General features: G+C 44.5%; 1 protein-coding gene across 1 annotated transcript; it reads right to left on the bottom strand.

Moving 5' to 3' along the window:
- Positions 1–154: 154 nt before the first annotated feature.
- On the bottom strand, positions 155–5,651 carry CIB3 (calcium and integrin binding family member 3). Its single transcript, XM_072788171.1, has 6 exons — positions 5,601–5,651; positions 5,350–5,384; positions 3,552–3,663; positions 2,439–2,586; positions 1,384–1,579; positions 155–176 (listed from the first exon to the last, which is right to left on the bottom strand). Exons 1-6 carry the CDS (start codon positions 5,649–5,651, stop codon positions 155–157), a joined length of 564 nt encoding a protein of 187 aa, XP_072644272.1.
- Positions 5,652–19,758: the final 14,107 nt, after the last annotated feature.

Raw genomic sequence — 19,758 nt, 5'->3', positions numbered from 1 at the left:
CTCATCCGGCAGGTTTAAGGTGAAAAACATGCCTTCCAAGCAGATGTGACTCAGTGACGTGCGTTTATTCCCAGAACCCACGGAGACCGGATTCCACAGTGGAGTGAGGGGTCACCCGGTCCTCCTCTGACCCAGCTTCTCGCCCACGGTGCTCTCAGATGCGGATGTGGAAGGTGCTGTGCGCAAAGAGAAATAGAGTCCGTCATGAGGCAGAGCTTGGCCCTGGCTCGTCCTCCTCCTGAACTCTCCCAAGGGGAGTCCCTGACACAGGCAAGGAGCTACTAAGGGGAGATGGGTCCGCTTAAGAACCCCAGGCGGTGGCTCCCCTGACTCCCACAGGGGCGGAAAGCACACCTCTTTGGATGGGAGTTGACCTTCCGGCTCCGCCCCAGACTTGCTGTGGGACTCTAAGTGAGTGGCTACCCCGCCCTGGGCTTCAGTCTACTCCTCTGTAAACGAAGGATAATAGCCGTCCCTCCTACATGGGGCTGTAATGAGGGCGAAAGGGGCAAAGGCACAGGGTGCTGTCGCACAGAGCTGCTATCAGCGATAGGGCTCATTCAATTGTCATTATTCCTGTCTCTGTCAGCTAAGAGACCAGCGGGCTCCTCCAGGTAGAGGATGGGGGGACCTCCGTGCACATAAGGACACCACCCGTAATTATAGCCACGACAGCAACCCCGGCACACAGATACTGAGCACCTACTGTGTGCCACGCACTGCCCTAAAGTCTTCCCATGTACTAACTCGGGGGTCAGCCAGCTGTTCCTGCAAAGAGCCAAATGGTTGATATTTCCAGCTTTGTGCAATGACTCAGTTGAGCCTTGTAGCTCAAAAGTAGCCGTGGCCAGTACATACATAAGCAGGCATGGCTGTGTCCCAGTGAAACTGTTGATGGACATGGAAATTTGAATTTCATATCCATTTCATGTGTCGTGGAGTACTATTAGTCTCTAACCTTTCCCCCACCATTTACAAAATGTAAAAGTCATTCTTAGCTCCCGCGAGGTACAAAAATAGGTGGCTGGCCACCCCCATTAACTTGCTATCAGCCCTCCGGTGAGGGCTCTGATTCCTCCCAGGACTGCCAAACACAGTTGCCCACTCTGTTCACTGCAAAATGTTCAGGCAAGAGAGGGCTGAAGACCAGCCATGTTCCATTTGCCTAAAGAGCTGTGTCCACCCACAGGGGGTGCTCATGGGGCCCCCAATTATCCCCACTTTAAAGATGCAGGGACTGAGGCCAGGGAGGCTGGGAAAGTTCCCTATAGTCACAAATGAATGAATGGAGGAGCTTTCACAAGTGGAGTCCGCACACTAGTTCTGCAGGAGCCCCTCTCAGACATGGAAATGGATTGTGCAAAGTGGTAAGGAGTGTCACACCTGAGGAAGTCGGGTGCCCGCAGGATCATGTTCTGGAAGTCTTCCAGGGAGAGCCGCCCATCGTGGTCCCCATCGGCCTCATCTAGCACCTTCTCGCACACCAGGCTCACCTCCTCAGCGCTCAGCTCCCCTCGTGTCAGCTTGGTCACTGTCTGCTCCAGGTCCCATGCACAGATGTAGCCGTCATTGTTAAAGTCTGTGCAGTGGGATAGAGGGGATGTGGAGTGGGGGCACAGCTGGGGGTAGACAGGCCGGGCCTCTTGTCCCCTTGTTGCAGAGGAGGAAACTGAGGCACCGGAAGGAGCCCAAGACCCTGGGGTAATAGCTGGATCTTGCTTTAGAATTGGGCAGAGTCCTGCTGGGAGGTCATTCATTCCCCCCATAAGTACTTACTGAGGACCTACTATGTGCCGGGCATATGTGACTGTTTTTAATCTACAAGTATTTAGTGAGTGCCTACGATGTTCTAGGCACCGTGATAAAGTTTTGTTCATTTGACAAGCTTTTAGTGAGCACCTACTGAATGCTAGGTGCTGTGATAAATTTTCTGTCAGTTAGTCACACAATATTGAATGCCTACTTTTTCCCAGGCACGGAAGACAGATGGGGACAAAAATAGATACTCTTGCTGCCCTTGGGTTTCATCAGAGAGAAATCAGTATGAAGAGGAATGAAGCAGCACTGCTCCATGCTGGGAGAGGAAATAGGATGTGGGGTGTAGAGTGGTTGAAGGTGGAAGCTGCTTTTGACCTAGACTTCAAGGTAAGCAGGAGTCAAGGCAGAGCTGTTCCAGGCAGAGGGAACAGCAGATGCAAAGTCCTAGAGGGAGGAGGAGTTTGGGGAGCTGGAGGAAGAGAGAGGCCAATGTGGCTGGAAAGGAGTAAGGGGATGAGGTCAGCAAGTAGCAATATGGGGCGCAGGACAAGTCCATGCGGGGCCTCAAAGCCCCCTGGGGAGACATCTGTGACTGCAGGGCAGCTCCTGGCCCCACACCTGGTCTTGTTCCCACCCCCACCCCACCCCCATGTTCCCCTACCCCCGAGCTCTGCACACACCATAAATTTTAAAAGCATAGTAGGCTTTGAGGTCGCGGGGAGCCATTTCACTCATTACGGAAAACATGTCCAGGAAGTTGTCCAAGGTCATGTGGCCGTCCCCAGCCTCAGAGAACACCTGGGCAATCCTCTGGCGGAACGGGTTGTCCTGGGGACAAGAAGCAGGGAGGGGACTCAGGGCACCATATGGGATCACTCTCAGCACCCACCTTCCTGAAACCTTCAAGTACCCCCCATCTGAAAACTTCCTCCCTCCCGCGGTCCCAGGAGAGGACTTCAGGCAACTCCTGCCTCTGCCCCTGTGATCTTGGTGGCCTTGACCCACTTCTGGTTCCGGATGCAGCCACCTGACTGGTTGAGGTCGATCAGAGGTCACTATCCATTGACAACCGTGATTGGCTCTGGGGGAGGCTGGGGGCGGGGGGCTCAAACTGGCCAGAGGCTGCCCTGGGATGGTTCCCGAAAGATGGAGGTGGAGGGATCTGCTTTCTGCTGGTCGCAGAGTTGACCAGAGGAATCTGGGGCTGTTGGGGCTTCCCTTCACTACCTCAAGCAGACAGGCTGCCTGAGACTGAAGCCCCCTCCTGGGAGGAACTGGGAGGTGGAGGGAGACTCCCGAGCACGACCTCAGAGACCCTGGTTCCAGCTGTACCTGGCGCTAGCTATGCCCCTAGAGTTTTTTCTCCTGTGTTCCATTATATTTCATCCCTCTCGAATGAGGTTTCTGTCCCTTGTGATAAAATCATCTCTACTCAGTCACTCACCCCACAAGTCACCTTTTGGCAACACAAACTACATGACAAACATCCAGCAGAAAAGAACCTGCTTTTTTAGTGGCTCTTGCCATGAGAAGCAGAACTCCCATTCCCTGAGCACTTGCCATGCAATTGGCCCTGTGCCAAGTCCTTTACCTGCACTATCTCATCTCATCGTTCGGACAACCCCAGGTTTGAATCCTATCTCTGTCACATCCTAGCTGTGTGACCATGACCAAATGTCTTAACCTCTCTGAACCTCACTCACTTCTTTCATCTGTAAAATGTATCCGCTTCATAGGAACGCAGCAGGGAGCATCTCTATTTTCCCCCTCCCTACCCCATGGCCCACGCACACCTTCAGCTCGGGCATGCTGCTGATGAGCTCGTAGGGCACCTTCACATCAGGACAGCTGGTATAGTCGAGGGGGACAAGCTGGGGAGCCAGGTCCTGGTAGCGATAGAAGAGCCTGGTGTGGGGAGGGAAACACCAGGAAAGGCTGGGAGATGGGGTGGGAAGGGCTTTTCCCTTTTCTCTCATTCTTGCAGCTACTCGCTACACATCATGGGTGCCCAAGAGTCATCAGCTCTAGGCCCAGCCCTCAGGCACACAGAGCCGAACACAGACACATGTACCCCCTGGGGACAGGGCCAAAGTGGATAAAGGACCCCAGAGCTAGGGGAGACTTGAGTGAGGACACTGGTACTGGGCTTTGAAGAATGAATAGGAGCTGACCAGGCAGGTGGGGACAGCAAAAAGGAGAGTGCTTAAGGCAAGATCATTGCACGCCAAACATTCAGAGAATCTGAGTGAATCTATGAATCCTGGATATTATCACAATGTTGGCAAGACTCTGCCTCTAAAGACTCCCTATTCTCACATTTTCCTCTCATCCCAGAATGTGAGGGTTCTCTAAATGGGGAGAGCAGAGACAAAGGCCAATATTCAGGATTTTTTTTAATGCATGCAAGGCATTTTGCAAAACACCAAGTGCCACCCCCACTACCTAGATTGTGAGGCCAGCTCTCCACTCCAATGTCCTCCCTGCTGATGCTCTATTTTCACCAGAGGCATGAGGCTAGGCAGCCTGGTAGAGACCATGCTTGGTGAGTCAGAGGTCCCCAAGCTGCTAGGGGTTGTTTCTGAGAGAGATGAGGAGCTCTTTGGGAGCTCTTTGGACCCAAGGGCTCCTTGGGTCATATGATGGCTAGGAACTCAAGAATGGGGTATCTGGAATTTAAACCCTGACCACCCAGTTCTCTGCCCAGGCTGCCTCATGGAACAGCCTGGGTTTGGGCTTCTGTATGGCCTTGAGCATGTCCTTCTTCCCCTCTGAGCTTCGTTATTATGCTGCCAAATAAGAAGCTCATGATGGACAAAACACCAGCCCTCAAGTTCCTTGGAGCTCTGCCCATTTGCAGAGCTGGGGCCAGCTCCCCTGTCCAAACCTCAGTTTCCCCATCAGTAATCTGATCATAATGGCCAGGATGACCCTACGAGCTGTCCTCACCCAGACAATGGGGCTCACTGGTGAAAGGTGTGCCCATCAATAATGGATATCCCATGCCCACACAATTGGGGCCTTGGCCCCTATCACTCTGTATCTGAACCCCAGCCAGCTTGGGTTTCACAGCTCCAAGTTCATCGGTCGGGGCCTTTGGACAATGGCCCCAGGCTGAGCAGTAATGTGGGATACTCATGTATGCCTCTCTCGCTCACACAAGCGACCTGCAGCAGCATCAGGCTGCCTACCCACACCCTTACCTTGGTGCCACCCCCACAGCCCAGAGATGACTCTAGACTCTACCCCCAGGTTCCCAGCCTCCAGTCCCAGCCTCTTTACACTGGGCTCAGGGGATCTTTCTAACATGCTGATACGTCTCCCCCCAACTCTCCAACCCCGGTCACATATTCTCCATGGCTCCGCACAACCCATGGGAGAAAGCCCAAGCTAATCAACCTAGAGACTGTGACAATATGACAGGATGTGGCTTCTCATCGTCCCCATCTCTGCCTCCATCCCCTGACCATGCCTGCAATCCTCCCCTTTGCATTTTAACCACCATGAGGCACTCAGTCCTGTCCAATTGCAAACATCCTCCAGCAACGGATAGAAAATGGTCCTAGGTCTTCCTCTCTTTCTCCCCAGACCGACCTCATGATTTCCTTTCTCGTGAAGAAGGTGCAGTCCTGCGGAGAGAGATGTTGACTTGGCCCAGAGCCTGCCTCAGGGGCTTCCTTCCTCTCCCTCTCCCTGCATGCCCATCTCTGCCTGATGCTGCATGCAGAGCTGCACCAGAAACCCTTGCTGACTGCACAGCCAGGACAAATGATGCTGTCCCCACTTCGCAGGCCGGGGAAACCAAGGCTGCTAAGCCTACTGAGGGCCTAGCCCATCACCCCTACCTGATATGCTTCCAGCTGCTCATGAGTGAAGACTGTCTGCTTGTTGCCCATGGGAAAGACCACTGCCGGGACTCAGGAACAAGCCCCCAGTCTTCTCAGAGCCACACGGGTTGCCAGGCTGCTGCACATCAGCGTCTGGGCAAATATCCCTGCCCTGGCCGTCACCTGCCCACCTGCCCTGTCACCCCCAGCCTGGGTGAGATCAAGTTACAGCTGAGCTCTCTGGGCAATAGCCTGAGTATGTCCATGGCCACCAGGACAAGAAGGACTGTCGGAGGTCACAGAACAGCAGACCATGTCTGCCACGACTGGGTGAGGCTGAAGGCATGGGGCACCTTCCAGAGCCAGGCAGGGTGATGAAGAGACTGCAACATATCCCAACTCAAATACCAGTTCTCCACCCAGTAGCCTTGTGCCTTAGACAAGTCACCTGGTCTCTCTAAGCCTCGTTTGTAAGATGGAAGTTATATTAGTACCCAACTCATCAAGTTGCCCTAAGACCAAACAAGATCATTAATGCAACCAAAAAACCCCCAATTTTTTGATATTGGGTATGAGCCAGTTTTAGGCACTGGGAGCATAATAACTGGGTGAAAGAGATAAATGAGGTCCCCAGGTGTGCATTGGAGATGATGATGATGATGATGATGATGATGATGATGATGATATGACTTAAGAAAAGTGATCCAAGGTATAAGTTTGAGAAACAATCAGTTAAATGATACCAAACAGAATTCTTTATTGCAGGACTTGTCAGAGCCTTTAGCATGCTGATGTTCACCATGCATCCTCAATGGGTAGGTACAATGTAGTAGCTGCCAACTTTATTAAGACCCAGAATCCTTTTGGGCAGAACACCTAAAGGTCAAAAATCCTTTAACCCAGTGCTCTATGCTTGTCTTGTTCTGGATCTCTCCTGTCTCTCCACTTTGTTCTCCTGCTCAGCCTTTTCCAGTGCCACACTCCAGGCCCCCTAAACTGCTCTTGGATCTTCCCTTTCCCTCATCCCCACTCGTTCTGGTCTGGACGATCACAGTTCCTCCCATTCTCATCAACCCTCCTCAGCCCCAGTCTGTGAAGTCATCTCGTAGAATGTAACTATGATCAGGCTTCAAACACCCCCTTAGGATGATTTTTTTTTTAAAAAAAACTGACAATATCAAGTGTTGGAGAGGATGTGGGGCAACTGGAACTTTCATTAATTGCTGATGGTGATGCAAAATAGTTTAGCCACTCTGGAAAATGGATCAGAACTTTCCTATAGTTAAACATATACTTACCACATGACTCAGCCATCCCACTCCCGAGTAGTTACCCAAGGAAAATGAAAAGATCTATGGGCACACAAAAACATGTACATGCCCACAGCATGAAGAAAATACTTGCAAATCATATATCTGATAAGGGACTGATCTCTAGAATATATAATGAACTCTAATGAGACTACAATAAAAAGACAAATTGCACAAATTTTTAAAAATGGGCAAAGATTGGGGGGGGTGAATAGATGGAACACAGGATTTTTATGGCAGTGATTTTTTTTTAAAGTAAGCTCCACACCCAGCATGGGGCCCAATGCGAGGGTTGAACTCATGATCCTGAGATCAAGGCCTAAGGTGAGGTCAAGAGTCAGATGCTTAACCAACTGAGCCACCCAGATGTCCCTTTGGCAGTGAATCTACTCTGTATGATACTGTAATGGTGGATACATGCATTATACATTTGTCCAAAACCATGGAAGACACAATACCAATAGTGAACCTTAATGTAAACTTTAGATGATATGATGTGTCAATGTAAATTCATCGCGTGTAACAAATGCACTAGTCTTGTGGGGGATGTTGGTAATGGGGGAGGCTGTGGGTTTGTGTGTGGGGGGAACAGAAAGCACATGGGAAATCTCTGTACCTTCTGCTCCATTTTGTTGTGAACTAAAATTGCTCTAAAAATAAAGTCTATTAAAACAAAACAGAACAGGTAAGGGATTTGAGTAGACATGTCTCCAAAGAAAATATACAAATGGCAAATAAGTATATGAAAAGATGCATAACATCATTAGTCATTAGGGAAATGCAAATCAAAACTACAATGAGATATTACTTCACACCCACCAGGATGCCTATAACAACAACAACAACAACAACAACAACAACAAAAAGACAGACAATAGCAAGTGTTGGCCGGGATGTGGAGATACCGGAACCCTCATACACCACTTGTGGGAATGTTAAGATGGTGCAGTTGCTTTGGAAAGCAGTTTGGCAGTTCTTTAAAAGGTTAAACATAGGGACACCTAGGTGGCTCAGCTGTTGAGTGTCTGCCTTCAGCTCAGGGCATAATCTTAGGGTTCCGGGATCAAATCTTGCATCAGGCTTCCTGCGAGGAGCCTGCTTCTCCCCCTGCCTAAGTCTCTGCTTCTCTCTGTGTGTCTCTCATTAATAAATAAATAAAATCTTAAAAAAAGATTTTATTTATTTATTCATGAGAATACACAGAGAGAGAGAGAGACAGAGGCAGAGACACAGGCAGAGGGAGAAGCAGGCTTCATGCAGGGAGCCCAATGTGGGACTTGATCCCGGGTCTCCAGGATCAGGCCCTGGGCTGAAGGCGGCACTAAACCGCTGAGCCACTCAGGTGCCCAAAATCTTTTTTTTTTTTTTTAAAGATTAAGCATAGAGTTACCATATGACCAGCAATTTTACTCCAAGCTGAACATAACTGAAAATATGTCCACTTAAAAATTGTATGTGAATGTTCATAGCAACATTGTTCATAATAGCCCCCAAAGTAGAAACTACCCAAATGATTGTGGTCCATTTGTACAATGGAATATTATTCAGTCATATAGAGGAATGAAGTCAGGGCACCTGAGTGGCTCAGTGATTGAGCATCTGCCTTTGGCTCAGGTCATGATCCCAGGGTCCTGGGATCGAGTCCCATATTGGGCTCTCTGCAGGCAGCCTCCTTCTCCCTCTGCCTATGTCTCTGCCTTTCTCTGTGTGTTTCTCATGAATAAATAAAATAAAATCTTAAAAAAAAAAAGGAATGAAGTCCTGATACATGCCACAATGTGGATGAGAATTGAAAACATCATGCAGAATGAAAGAAGTCAGACACAAAAGGCCACACAGTGTGTGGTTCCATGTATATGAAACTTCCAGAATAGACAAATCCATAGAGACAGTGAGCAGATGAGTGGTTGCTAGGCCGGGGGAGGGGGACAGAGAGTGACTGCTCATGGGGATGGGGGCTTCCTTCTGGGGTGGTAAAAATGTTCTGGAACTAGGTAGTGGTGATGGTTGCAAAACTCTGTGAAGGTGATAAGTCTCACCTCATTCTAAAGGGTGACTTTCATGATTTGTGAATTATATCTCAGTTTTATTTATTTATTTTTTTAAAGATTTTTTATTTGTTCATGAGAGACACAGAGAGAGAGGCAGAGACAAAGGCAGAGAAAGAAGCAGGCTCTCTGTGGGGAACCTGATGCGGGACTCAATCCCGGGATCCCGGAATCACGACCTGAGCCAAAGGCAGACGCTCAGACACTTAACTGCTGAACTACCCGGGGCCTTATATCTCAGTTTTTAAAAATATTTGTTCATAAAGAATGACTGCAACTTTATGCATAATTACTAAAAACTGGAAACAACACAAATGTTCTTCACCTGGGGAATGGTTAAACAGACTGAATTCCATCCATACAATAGACTACTACTCAGCCATAAAACAGAATGAACTACTGATATACACAAAAGGAATGAACCCCAAACACGTTATGCTAACTGAAAGAAGCCAGACTCAAGAGACTACCTATTGGATGATTCCATTTATATGACATACTCAAGAGGACAAACTGTAGGGACAGTAAACAGATCAATGGTTGCCAGGGGCTGCAGATGGGGAGCAAGGGAATCTTAGGGGTGATGAAACTGTCTTATATTTTGATTGTAGCGTTGGTTACATAGCTGTATTCATTTGTCAAAACTCATAGAACTAAACACCATAAAGGGTGAGTTTTTTGCATGTAAATGCATTTTTGAAAAATGAAGACAATTAAGAAAACTAATTAGCAAACACCTTACTCCCTAGTGCCTCCTGGTTGAAGTCCTGATTGCTATGCCTGACCCCATCAGACACCCTGTGATTTGCTTATGTGCCCCCAACCTGTGCCCATCAATGATTAGTTATTGAGCACCTAGTGTGTAGGTGTGTGTAGGCACTGCCCTACATCCTGATAATACAAAAGCAGTGCTCTCAATGAGCCCACGTTCTGGTGGGCAAGCAACCAGGTAAACACATTAGTCAGGAGTGCTAAGTTCCAGGAAGAAAAATAAAACAGAGAAGGGATAGAGAGAAGAAGTTGGGTTAAATAGATTGGGAAGGGAAAGCTCCCCTGATGAAGTGATATTTGAGTAGTGACTGGAGGGAAGTGAGGGAATAGTCAGTGGGAAGAGAGTCCTGGCAGGGGGAAGAGCAAGTGCAAAGGCCCTGAGGGCTGGGGTAAGTTTGACACCATTGGAAGAGGGCAAGGCAGCTGGTGCTGTGTTGGAGCTCAACAAGCAATAATGTCAACTAGTAAGCTGCTGCTCATGTTGGTCAGCCACCGGAGCTGCCTTTCCGACACCCAACTCCAACAATGGGATTTTTTGCCTTTTTGCATTTTCAAGAAATCATTTTTTCATGGTATAAGTAAATTAATTTTATCTTTGTATGGATAAATTCCAGCTTTACCATGATAAATAATAAGCAACCATATCCCCTTGTAATATAGGACATAGAACTCAGAATCATAATGACAATACAGAATTTTAATAATCATCAGGAGAAAACAAATCAAAACAACAATGAGATATCACTGTCAGGATGGCTATTAAAAAAACAAAAGCCGGGATCCCTGGGTGGCGCAGCGGTTTGGCGCCTGCCTTTGGCCCAGGGCGCGATCCTGGAGACCCGGAATCGAATCCCACATCAGGCTCCCGGTGCATGGAGCCTGCTTCTCCCTCTGCCTATGTCTCTGCCTCTCTCTCTCTCTCTCTCTCTGTGTGTGACTATCATAAATAAATAAAAATTAAAAAAAAAAAAAGCCATCAGGTGAGGATGTAGAGAAATGGCAACTCTGTGCACTGTGAGTGGGAAGGCAAAATGGTGCATCCACTATGGAAACCAGCATGGAAGTGCCTAGAAAAATTAAAAATAGATCTCCCATAGGGTCCAGTATACATCTAAATGAATTGAAATCAGGATCTCAAAAGAGATATTAACACTCTTATGCTCATTGCAGCATTATTCACAATCGCCAAGCTATGGAAACGACCTGAATGTCCATGGATGGATGAAAGGATGAAGGAAATATGGCTTACATGCACAAGGAATATTACTGAACCTTTAAAAAGAAGGAAATTCTGCAATATGTCACAACGTGAATGACCTCTGAGCGCATTTGCTCAGTGAAATAAACCAGTCACAGAAAGACAAATACTGTAGGATTCCACTTCTATGAGGAGAAAGTGGAATGGTGGTTTGCAGAGGCTGGGAGGAAGTGGGAATAGGGTTTCCTAGTCAGCAGGCATGAAGCAAGATTCGTCAAACAAGATGAATAAGCTCTAGAGATCCACTGGACATTATATCTGTAGCCAACATTATATCTGCATTGTACACTTAAAAATCTGTGAAGAGGTTATATCTCATGTTGAGTGCTCTTACAATAAAATACAATAAAAAACCAAAAACATAACCACCATAAGACCCAGCACTTGCGCTCTTGGGCAATCCCAGAGAAATGAAAACTTATGCTCACACAAAAACCTATAATGGATGTTTTATTCATAATAGCCCCCAAACAGGAAACAACCCATCTATCTTTCAACAGATGAATGGTTAAACAAACTGGTCCATCCATCCATACCGCACAACACTATGCAGCAATAAAAGGGATACATCTGACAACCTGGATGAATCTCTGGGGTATTATGCTCAGTGGAGGGGGGAAAAGCCAATGCTAAAATGTTACAAACTGTGTGATTCCATTTACAGTGTTCTTAAAATGACTAAATTATAGGAATGAGAACAGCTTGCTGGCTGTCAGTATGTGGGGATGGGGTTGGGGGATGAGTGTGGATCAAGTGCATCAAGGGGATGGGTGTGGATCAAGTGCATCAAGAGGGATCTTGGAGATAATGGACTGACTGATCTGTGTATTGCCTGTAGCTATGCCAATATCTTAGTTGTGACATCGCACTAGAGTTTGGAAGATGTTACAATTGAGGGAAACTAGCAAAAGGGCACACGGGATCTCTATCATTTCCCTGTTGTTTTTAAATTTTCTATTGTGGTAAAATTTTTACCATAATATTTACCATTCTGGCCATTTTTAAGTGTACAGCTCAGTGCTATGAAATACATTCACAGTGTTGCGCAGCTGTCACCACCATCTGTCCCCAGAACTCTTTTCATCTTGTAGAACTGGAACTCTGTCCCCATTAAGCAACTCCCCATCCTCCCCTCCCTGCCAGTTCCTGGAACTCATCATCCTACTTTCTGTTTCTGTGAATTTGGAAACCACATGTAATTGGAATCATACAGCATTTGTTTGTCCTTTTGTGTCTGGCTTCTTTCACTCAGCATGTCTTTCAGATTCATCCACTTTGTAGCGTGTGTCAGAATTTCTTTCCTTTTTAAGATTAATATTCCATTATATGGATAGATCACACTTTGTTCATTCATTCATCCATCAATGGACATTTGGTGTCTTTCCACCTTTTGAGTATTATGAACAACGCTGCTACGAGCATAGGTGTATACATGCAGTAATGTCCCTTTTTCTGTCAGGACCCCACATTGCATTTAGGATCTTAGACTCCTGATCTTTTTTTTTTTAAGATTTTATTTATTTATTCATGAGAAACACAGAGAGAGAGAGAGGCAGAGACACAGGCAGAGGGAGAAGCAGGCTCCATGCAGGGAGCCTGATGTGGGACTCGATCCCAGGACTCCAGGATCATGCCCTGGGCCAAAGGCAGGTGCTAAACCCGTGAGCCACCCAGGGATCCCCTAGACTCCTGATCTTAAGTCTGTTTTGTTTTATTTGATTTTGATTTTTTGGTCTTCTTTTTTTTTTTTTTCCATAACCTTGATAGTCCTGAAGAGTGCCAGCTAGGTACTTTGTAGAATGTCCCTTAATTTGATATGTCTGGTGTTTTCTCATGATTGAAATGGAGTTTGGGGTTTTTTTTGGCGGGGGGAAGACCTCAGAAGTCCTCATCGCATCATACCTGGAGTTACTTGATAGCCACCTGAAGTCACCAACAATGTTGACCTTGAACTCTTGGGTAAGGCAGTGTTTTCCCTGTATTTCCACCCTCTGGTAACTGTTTTCCCTTTCCATACTCTATTCTTTGGAAACAATGCAAATTGTCTTAAAGAAATGCTCCTTATCAGGGTCCTCTATGGCACAGAGAGGGATGTTATCAACACTTATAGTTGGAAAGTGATTTCTATGAGTATGTGTATTCTCTGTGTATGAAGATGTTTAGAAAACCCTACTGAGTTATTGTATTTTCTTTGTATGTATACCAAAGAGTAGTATATAATAAAAAATCTGTCTATTTAAAGCTCAAGAGTCTTTAAGTGGATATAAAGTTAAAAATTTAAGTAAGCAAAAGCACAGGAATTTGGCACAATTCCTCTCTTAGAACATAAATTATCAATGCAAGCAGTATTGCTCCTAAGGTGGTGAAAAATGGTTCAGGAGTGGGTGGGGAGAAGATGAAAAAAACTTAGATATTTCAATGGTTTGTGGCCCTCCAAAGCTCATCCTTCTTGACACAAATTTATTATATGGGATTTAACCTTTCTCCTTAAATTTAATTAAGTTCTCTTTAGGGGCTGTTCTCTTTAAGAGATGATAATGAAAAAAAAGTTGAAAAATGCCGTCATAGAGGTTTATAAAATAGTGGCACAATGGATGGCCTCAGGCCATGTGACATAAGCAAGGAATGGAACACTTGGCATAGGTCGGATTACAGTTTGTGCCTCAGTTTCCCTACCTGTAAAATCAGGATGGTTCGTGTGACAGGATGGCTGTGGGAATAAATGACCCATATAAATCCATATAAAGCATTAGCTGTTGTTAGCAGCAGCAGCAGCACTTTATAAAGGTGGAAAGGGAAGGTCAGAGAGGTCAAGCTACTTCCTGCAGGGCACACAGCCTTGGAAGTGCCAGAGAGGAGCTTCAAACCTGCTAGGTGGGCTGGGGAAGAAGAGCTCTCCCCCGCTGAGTCTGTCCTATTCGTCCCTGAGGAGCTGATTCTGTCAAGGATCACCCCATCAGCAACCCTGCCCTGGCCGGTAGCACCAGGAAACCCATTCTCTGTGGACGCTAAGGGTTGAGCCGACGAGCTGGAGAATTGAGCAGTCGCTTGCTGCCCCCTTCAGGCAGAAGTGGAAATGTCAGGCACCCAGCCCTCTGGCCTGAGTTAGGGGGATGCTTGCTTCTCTGGAGCTTCTACAATCCTTCAAGTCTTTGGCACAATTTGGGCATTAGCAGTCTAAATTAAAATGCACATAATCTTGAGCCCAGAAATTGCACTACTACAGAATCAGGCCACTTGCAGAAGTGACCTGAGATCTGTGGGCATGTAGATGGGCTTTGGTTAGGGAGTGCCTCACTCAGCCACAGGACATCCAGCGTTTGAGGAAGGTGAGTGGAGGTAACGGGGCCTTGTAAAGAGCTTCAAGACGTTTTGATAATGACGGAGCCCACGTCAAGCTCCCGGTTTAGCGCGGAGTCTGCTGGAGAGTTCTCTCTCTCCTTCTGTCCCTCCCCCCACTTGGGTGCACTTTCTCTCTCTCCAAAATAAATTTTTAAAATCTTAAAAAAAAAAAAAAAAGACATTTTGCTGGGGCTTCTGGGTGGCTCAGTTAAGTGTCTACCCTTGGCTTGGGTCCTGATCCCAGAGTCTTGGGATCGAGTCCCATGTCAGGCTCCCTGCTCAGCGGGGAGTCTGCTTCTCCCTCTCCCTCTGCCCCTCCAGCCCCACTCATGCTCACTCTCACTATCTGTCTCTCAAATAAATAAATAAAAATCCGAAAAAAAGACATTTTGCTAAATGAAAACTGAGGACAGAAATAAAAGAACATTGCGCAGATGTACAAATGTTGGCATACACACTTTCGTGCTGAAAAATACACAAATGAAATTGTTAATCATTCTGAAAAGAGGTGAGAAGGGAAGTTTCTACTTTTTTGTTTTCTTTTAACTATTTTTGTACTGTGCGGTTTTCTCACACAGGCCTGCGCGCATATATATATATATATATATATATATATATATATATATATATATAATGTTAGCAATGGATTATGGAAATTTGGAGGTTCTTTTCTGTTTCAGTATTAACTCAACATACAAAAGCATATACAGATGGGAGAAGTTCAGTAATAAAGCAAGTATAGAATAAAATCCCATTCTTAAAATGTATTTATTTATTTATTTATTTGAGAGCAAGAGAGGAGGGACAGAGGGAGAGAGAGAGAGAGAGAGAATCCCAAGCAGACCATGCTCAGCAGGGAGCCCAACTCAAGACTCCATCCCATGACCCTGAGATCATAACCAGAGCCAAAATTAGGAGTCGGATGCCTAATGGACTGAGCCATCCAGTTATCCCAAATCTCATTTTATTTTTAAAATTACAGATAGTAAGAGAAACCAATTAGAAATAGAGAAATCGGGTGGGGGGTGGGAGTGAATGGGTGACGGGCACTGGGGGTTATTCTGTATGTTAGTAAATTGAACACCAATAAAAAATAAATTTAAAAAATAAAAATTAGACTGAGAAAAATAAATAAATAAATAAATAAATAAATAAATAAATAAATAAATAAATAATAAAAAAGTAAAAAAAAAGAAATAGAGAAATCAAAACTACAATATATTATTTCTGGGTGAGAGTGATTACTGTTTTCTTTGGGCTTCTCAGTACTTTTCCAATGACACATTCTGCAATTAATGTTTGCAATTCTCAGCAAGATACTAGCCAATAGGATCCAACAGTACATTAAGTAAATTATTCACCATGACCAAGTAGGATTTATCTATGGGACACAAGGCTGGTTCAACACTCATAAAACAATCAATGTGATTCATCATATCAACAAGAGAAAAACCAAGAACCATATGATCCTCTCATTAGATGCAGAGAAAGCATTTGACAAAATACAGCATCCATTCCTGATCAAAACTCTTCAGAGTGTAGGGATAGAGGGAACATTCCTCAACATCTTAAAAGCCATCTACAAAAAGCCCACAGCAAATATCATTTTCTTTTTTTCTTTTTTTTTTTTTTTTTGCAAATATCATTTTCAATGGGGAAGCACTGGGAGCCTTTCCCCTAAGATCAGGAACAAGACAGGGATGTCCACTCTCACCACTGCTATTCAACATAGTACTAGAAGTCCTAGCCTCAGCAATCAGGCAACAAAAAGACATTAAAGACATTCAAATTGGCAAAGAAGAAGTCAAACTCTCCCTCTTTGCCGATGACATGATACTCTACATAGAAAACCCAAAAGCCTCCACCCCAAGATTGCTAGAACTCATACAGCAATTTGGTAGCGTGGCAGGATACAAAATCAATGCCCAGAAATCAGTGGCATTTCTATACACTAACAATGAGACTGAAGAAAGAGAAATTAAGGAGTCAATCCCATTTACAATTGCACCCAAAAGCATAAGATACCTAGGAATAAACTTAACCAAAGAGGTAAAGGATCTATACCCTAAAAACTATAGAACACTTCTGAAAGAAATTGAGGAAGACACAAAGAGATGGAAAAATATTCCATGCTCATGGATTGGCAGAATTAATATTGTGAAAATGTCAATGTTACCCAGGGCAATATACACGTTTAATGCAATCCCTATCAAAATACCATGGACTTTCTTCAGAGAGTTGGAACAAATTATTTTAAGGTTTGTGTGGAATCAGAAAAGACCCCAAATAGCCAGGGGAATTTTAAAAAAGAAAACCATAGCTGGGGGCATCACAATGCCAGATTTCAGGTTGTACTACAAAGCTGTGGTCATCAAGACAGTGTGGTACTGGCACAAAAACAGACACATAGATCAATGGAACAGAATAGAGAATCCAGAAGTGGACCCTCAACTTTATGGTCAACTAATATTCGATAAAAGAGGAAAGACTATCCACTGGAAGAAAGACAGTCTCTTCAATAAATGGTGCTGGGAAAATTGGGCATCCACATGCAGAATAATGAAACTAGACCACTCTCTTGCACCATACACAAAGATAAACTCAAAATGGATGAAAGATCTAAATGTGACACAAGATTCCATCAAAATGCTAGAGGAGAACACAGGCAACACCCTTTTTGAACTCGGCCACAGTAACTTCTTGCAAGATACATCCACGAAGGCAAAAGAAACAAAAGCAAAAATGAACTATTGGGACTTCATCAAGATAAGAAGCTTTTGCACAGCAAAGGATACAGTCAACAAAAGTAAAAGACAACCTACAGAATGGGAGAAGATATTTGCAAATGACGTATCAGATAAAGGGCTAGTTTCCAAGTTCTATAAAGAACTTATTAAACTCAACAGCAAAGAAACAAACAATCCAATCATAAAATGGGCAAAAGACATGAACAGAAATCTCACAGAGGAAGACATAGACATGGCCAACATGCACATGAGAAAATGCTCTGCATCACTTGCCATCAGGGAAATACAAATCAAAACCACAATGAGATACCACCTCACACCAGTGAGAATGGGGAACATTAACAAGGTAGGAAACCACAAATGTTGGAGAGGATGCGGAGAAAAGGGAACCCTCTTACACTGTTGGTGGGAATGTGAACTGGTGCAGCCACTCTGGAAAACTGTGTGGAGGTTCCTCAAAGAGTTAAAAATAGACCTGAAAAAAAATAAAAATAGACCTGCCCTACGACCCAGCAATTGCACTGTTGAGGATTTACCCCAAAGATACAGATGCAGTGAAAAGCCGAGACGCCTGCACCCCGATGTTTCTAGCAGCAATGTCCATAAAAGCCAAACTGTGGAAGGAGCCTAGGTGTCCAACGAAAGATGAATGGATAAAGAAGATGTGGTCTATGTATACAATGGAATATTACTCAGCCATTAGAAATGACAAATACCCACCATTTGCTTCAACGTGGATGGAACTGGAGGGTATTATGCTGAGTGAAGTAAGTCAATCGGAGAAGTACAAACATTATATGGTCTCATTCATTTGGGGAATATAAATAATAGTGAAAGGGAATATAAGGGAAGGGAGAAGAAATGTGTGGGAAATATCAGAAAGGGAGACAGAACATAAAGACTCCTAACTCTGGGAAACGAACTAGGGGTGGTGGAAGGGGAGGAGGGTGGGGGGTGGGAGTGAATGGGTGACGGGCACTGAGGGGGGCACTTGACGGGATGAGCACTGGGTGTTATTCTGTAAGTTGGCAAATTGAACACCAATAAAAAATAAATTTATTATAAAAAATGGAAAAAAATTAATGTTTGTATATCTTTTGTAATCAGATAAAAATAAATAGACGCACAACATTGTGAATGTATTTATTACCAATGAGTTGCACAGTTTAAAGTGGTTACAATGGTAAATTTTATTTTTGCGTATTTTACCCTTTTGGTTATTGCAAGGTTACTTTCCTTTATGTGATAGCAGGGATCTGTCCAGCAGAGAACCTACCCAGTGTTGATCAGAGAATTCCTGGATGACTGGTTTAAGATTTCATTTCTGAAGAGCCAAAACTGTAATGAAGTTAAGTCTCTGTTCGGTAACGTGGGGATTAGTATAAGGCATTTTAGGCAATGTTGCCTTATTTTTTTAATGTGTATATCCCAGCTAAGGAAAAGGTGAGACTATTCCTACCAAATCAAGGTCCAGAACTTCCACATATTGAATTGAGACCTATGTACTACATAAAGTGACAATAGTACTATATATCACATAAAAAATGAGAGAAAAGCTATAGGGCCTGACAGCATTTTCACCCAGACTCTGAAGAGGATGACTCACACTGAGAAATATAATGCTTAAAAAAAAAAGGGAAACATAATGCTTAAAATGATAGAAGGAAACAAAAAATAGAAATGTTTTGGGGCACTTGGGTGGCTCAGTTGGTTAAGCATCTGTCTTTGGCTCGGGTCATGATCTCAGGGTCTTGGAATTGAGCCCCATGTTGGGCTTCCCACTCAGTGGGCTTCCAGTCAGCTTCTCCCTCTGTTTCAGTACATCCTATGCAACTATTTTCTCTTATCAAACCTTCAAAACAGAGTGACTGAGACTCAACATTTTATAATGAGAAAAACCAAACCTTGCTACTATTCTACTTCAAGTAATGCAGGCATCAGGAGTGACCCCAAGAGAACGAAACCTGTGTTTATTCAAAGACTTATATACTGATGTTCACAGCATCTCCATTCATTAGGGATCCAAACTGGAAACAACTCAGGTGTCCAACCACAAGTGAGTGGATTTTTTAAAAATCTAATATATTTATACAATGGAGTCCCACATTGGGCTCCCTGCAGGGAACCTGCTTCTCCTTCTGCCTATGTCTTTGTATCTCTCATGAATAAATAGGTAACATCTTTTTTTTTTTTAAAAAAAGAACTCTAGCTCAAAAGAACATCTATAAAGCCATGTATGTGAAACTTTTACAGAAGACAAATCTAATCTATAGTGAGAGAAAATAGATTTGGAGTTGCCTGGGGAGAATGATGGGCTTAGGGGTTAAGTGGGAAGAGTAACAAGGGACTTTGTGTTGGTGGAATGTTCTAGATCTTGATTGTGGAGATCAATACATGGGTGTGTAAACATGATGATATTCATCAAAGGATACAATTAAAACGAATGTATTTTACTGCTTATAAATTATACTCCATAGGATGTATTTTTAAAAATTTCTTTCAAACGCAATTGACATCCATTTCACAGAATAATATTATCATTCATCAAAATTGGGGAAAAAAAAAAACTAGTAAGTACTGATGAGGTTTACAAAATTAGGTTATCTATTAAACTCTCCAGCAGGCCTAGTTGGCTCAGTCAGTAGAACACGCTCTTGATCTTGGGATTGTGAGTTCAAGCCCCACAATGGGTGTAGGGAT

Source organism: Canis lupus, chromosome 19 (genome assembly GCF_048164855.1).
Source record: "Canis lupus baileyi chromosome 19, mCanLup2.hap1, whole genome shotgun sequence".
NCBI lineage: Eukaryota > Metazoa > Chordata > Mammalia > Carnivora > Canidae > Canis > Canis lupus.
The sequence above is the reverse complement of the archived record's forward strand: the minus strand, read 5'-3'. Positions and strand labels throughout refer to the sequence as shown.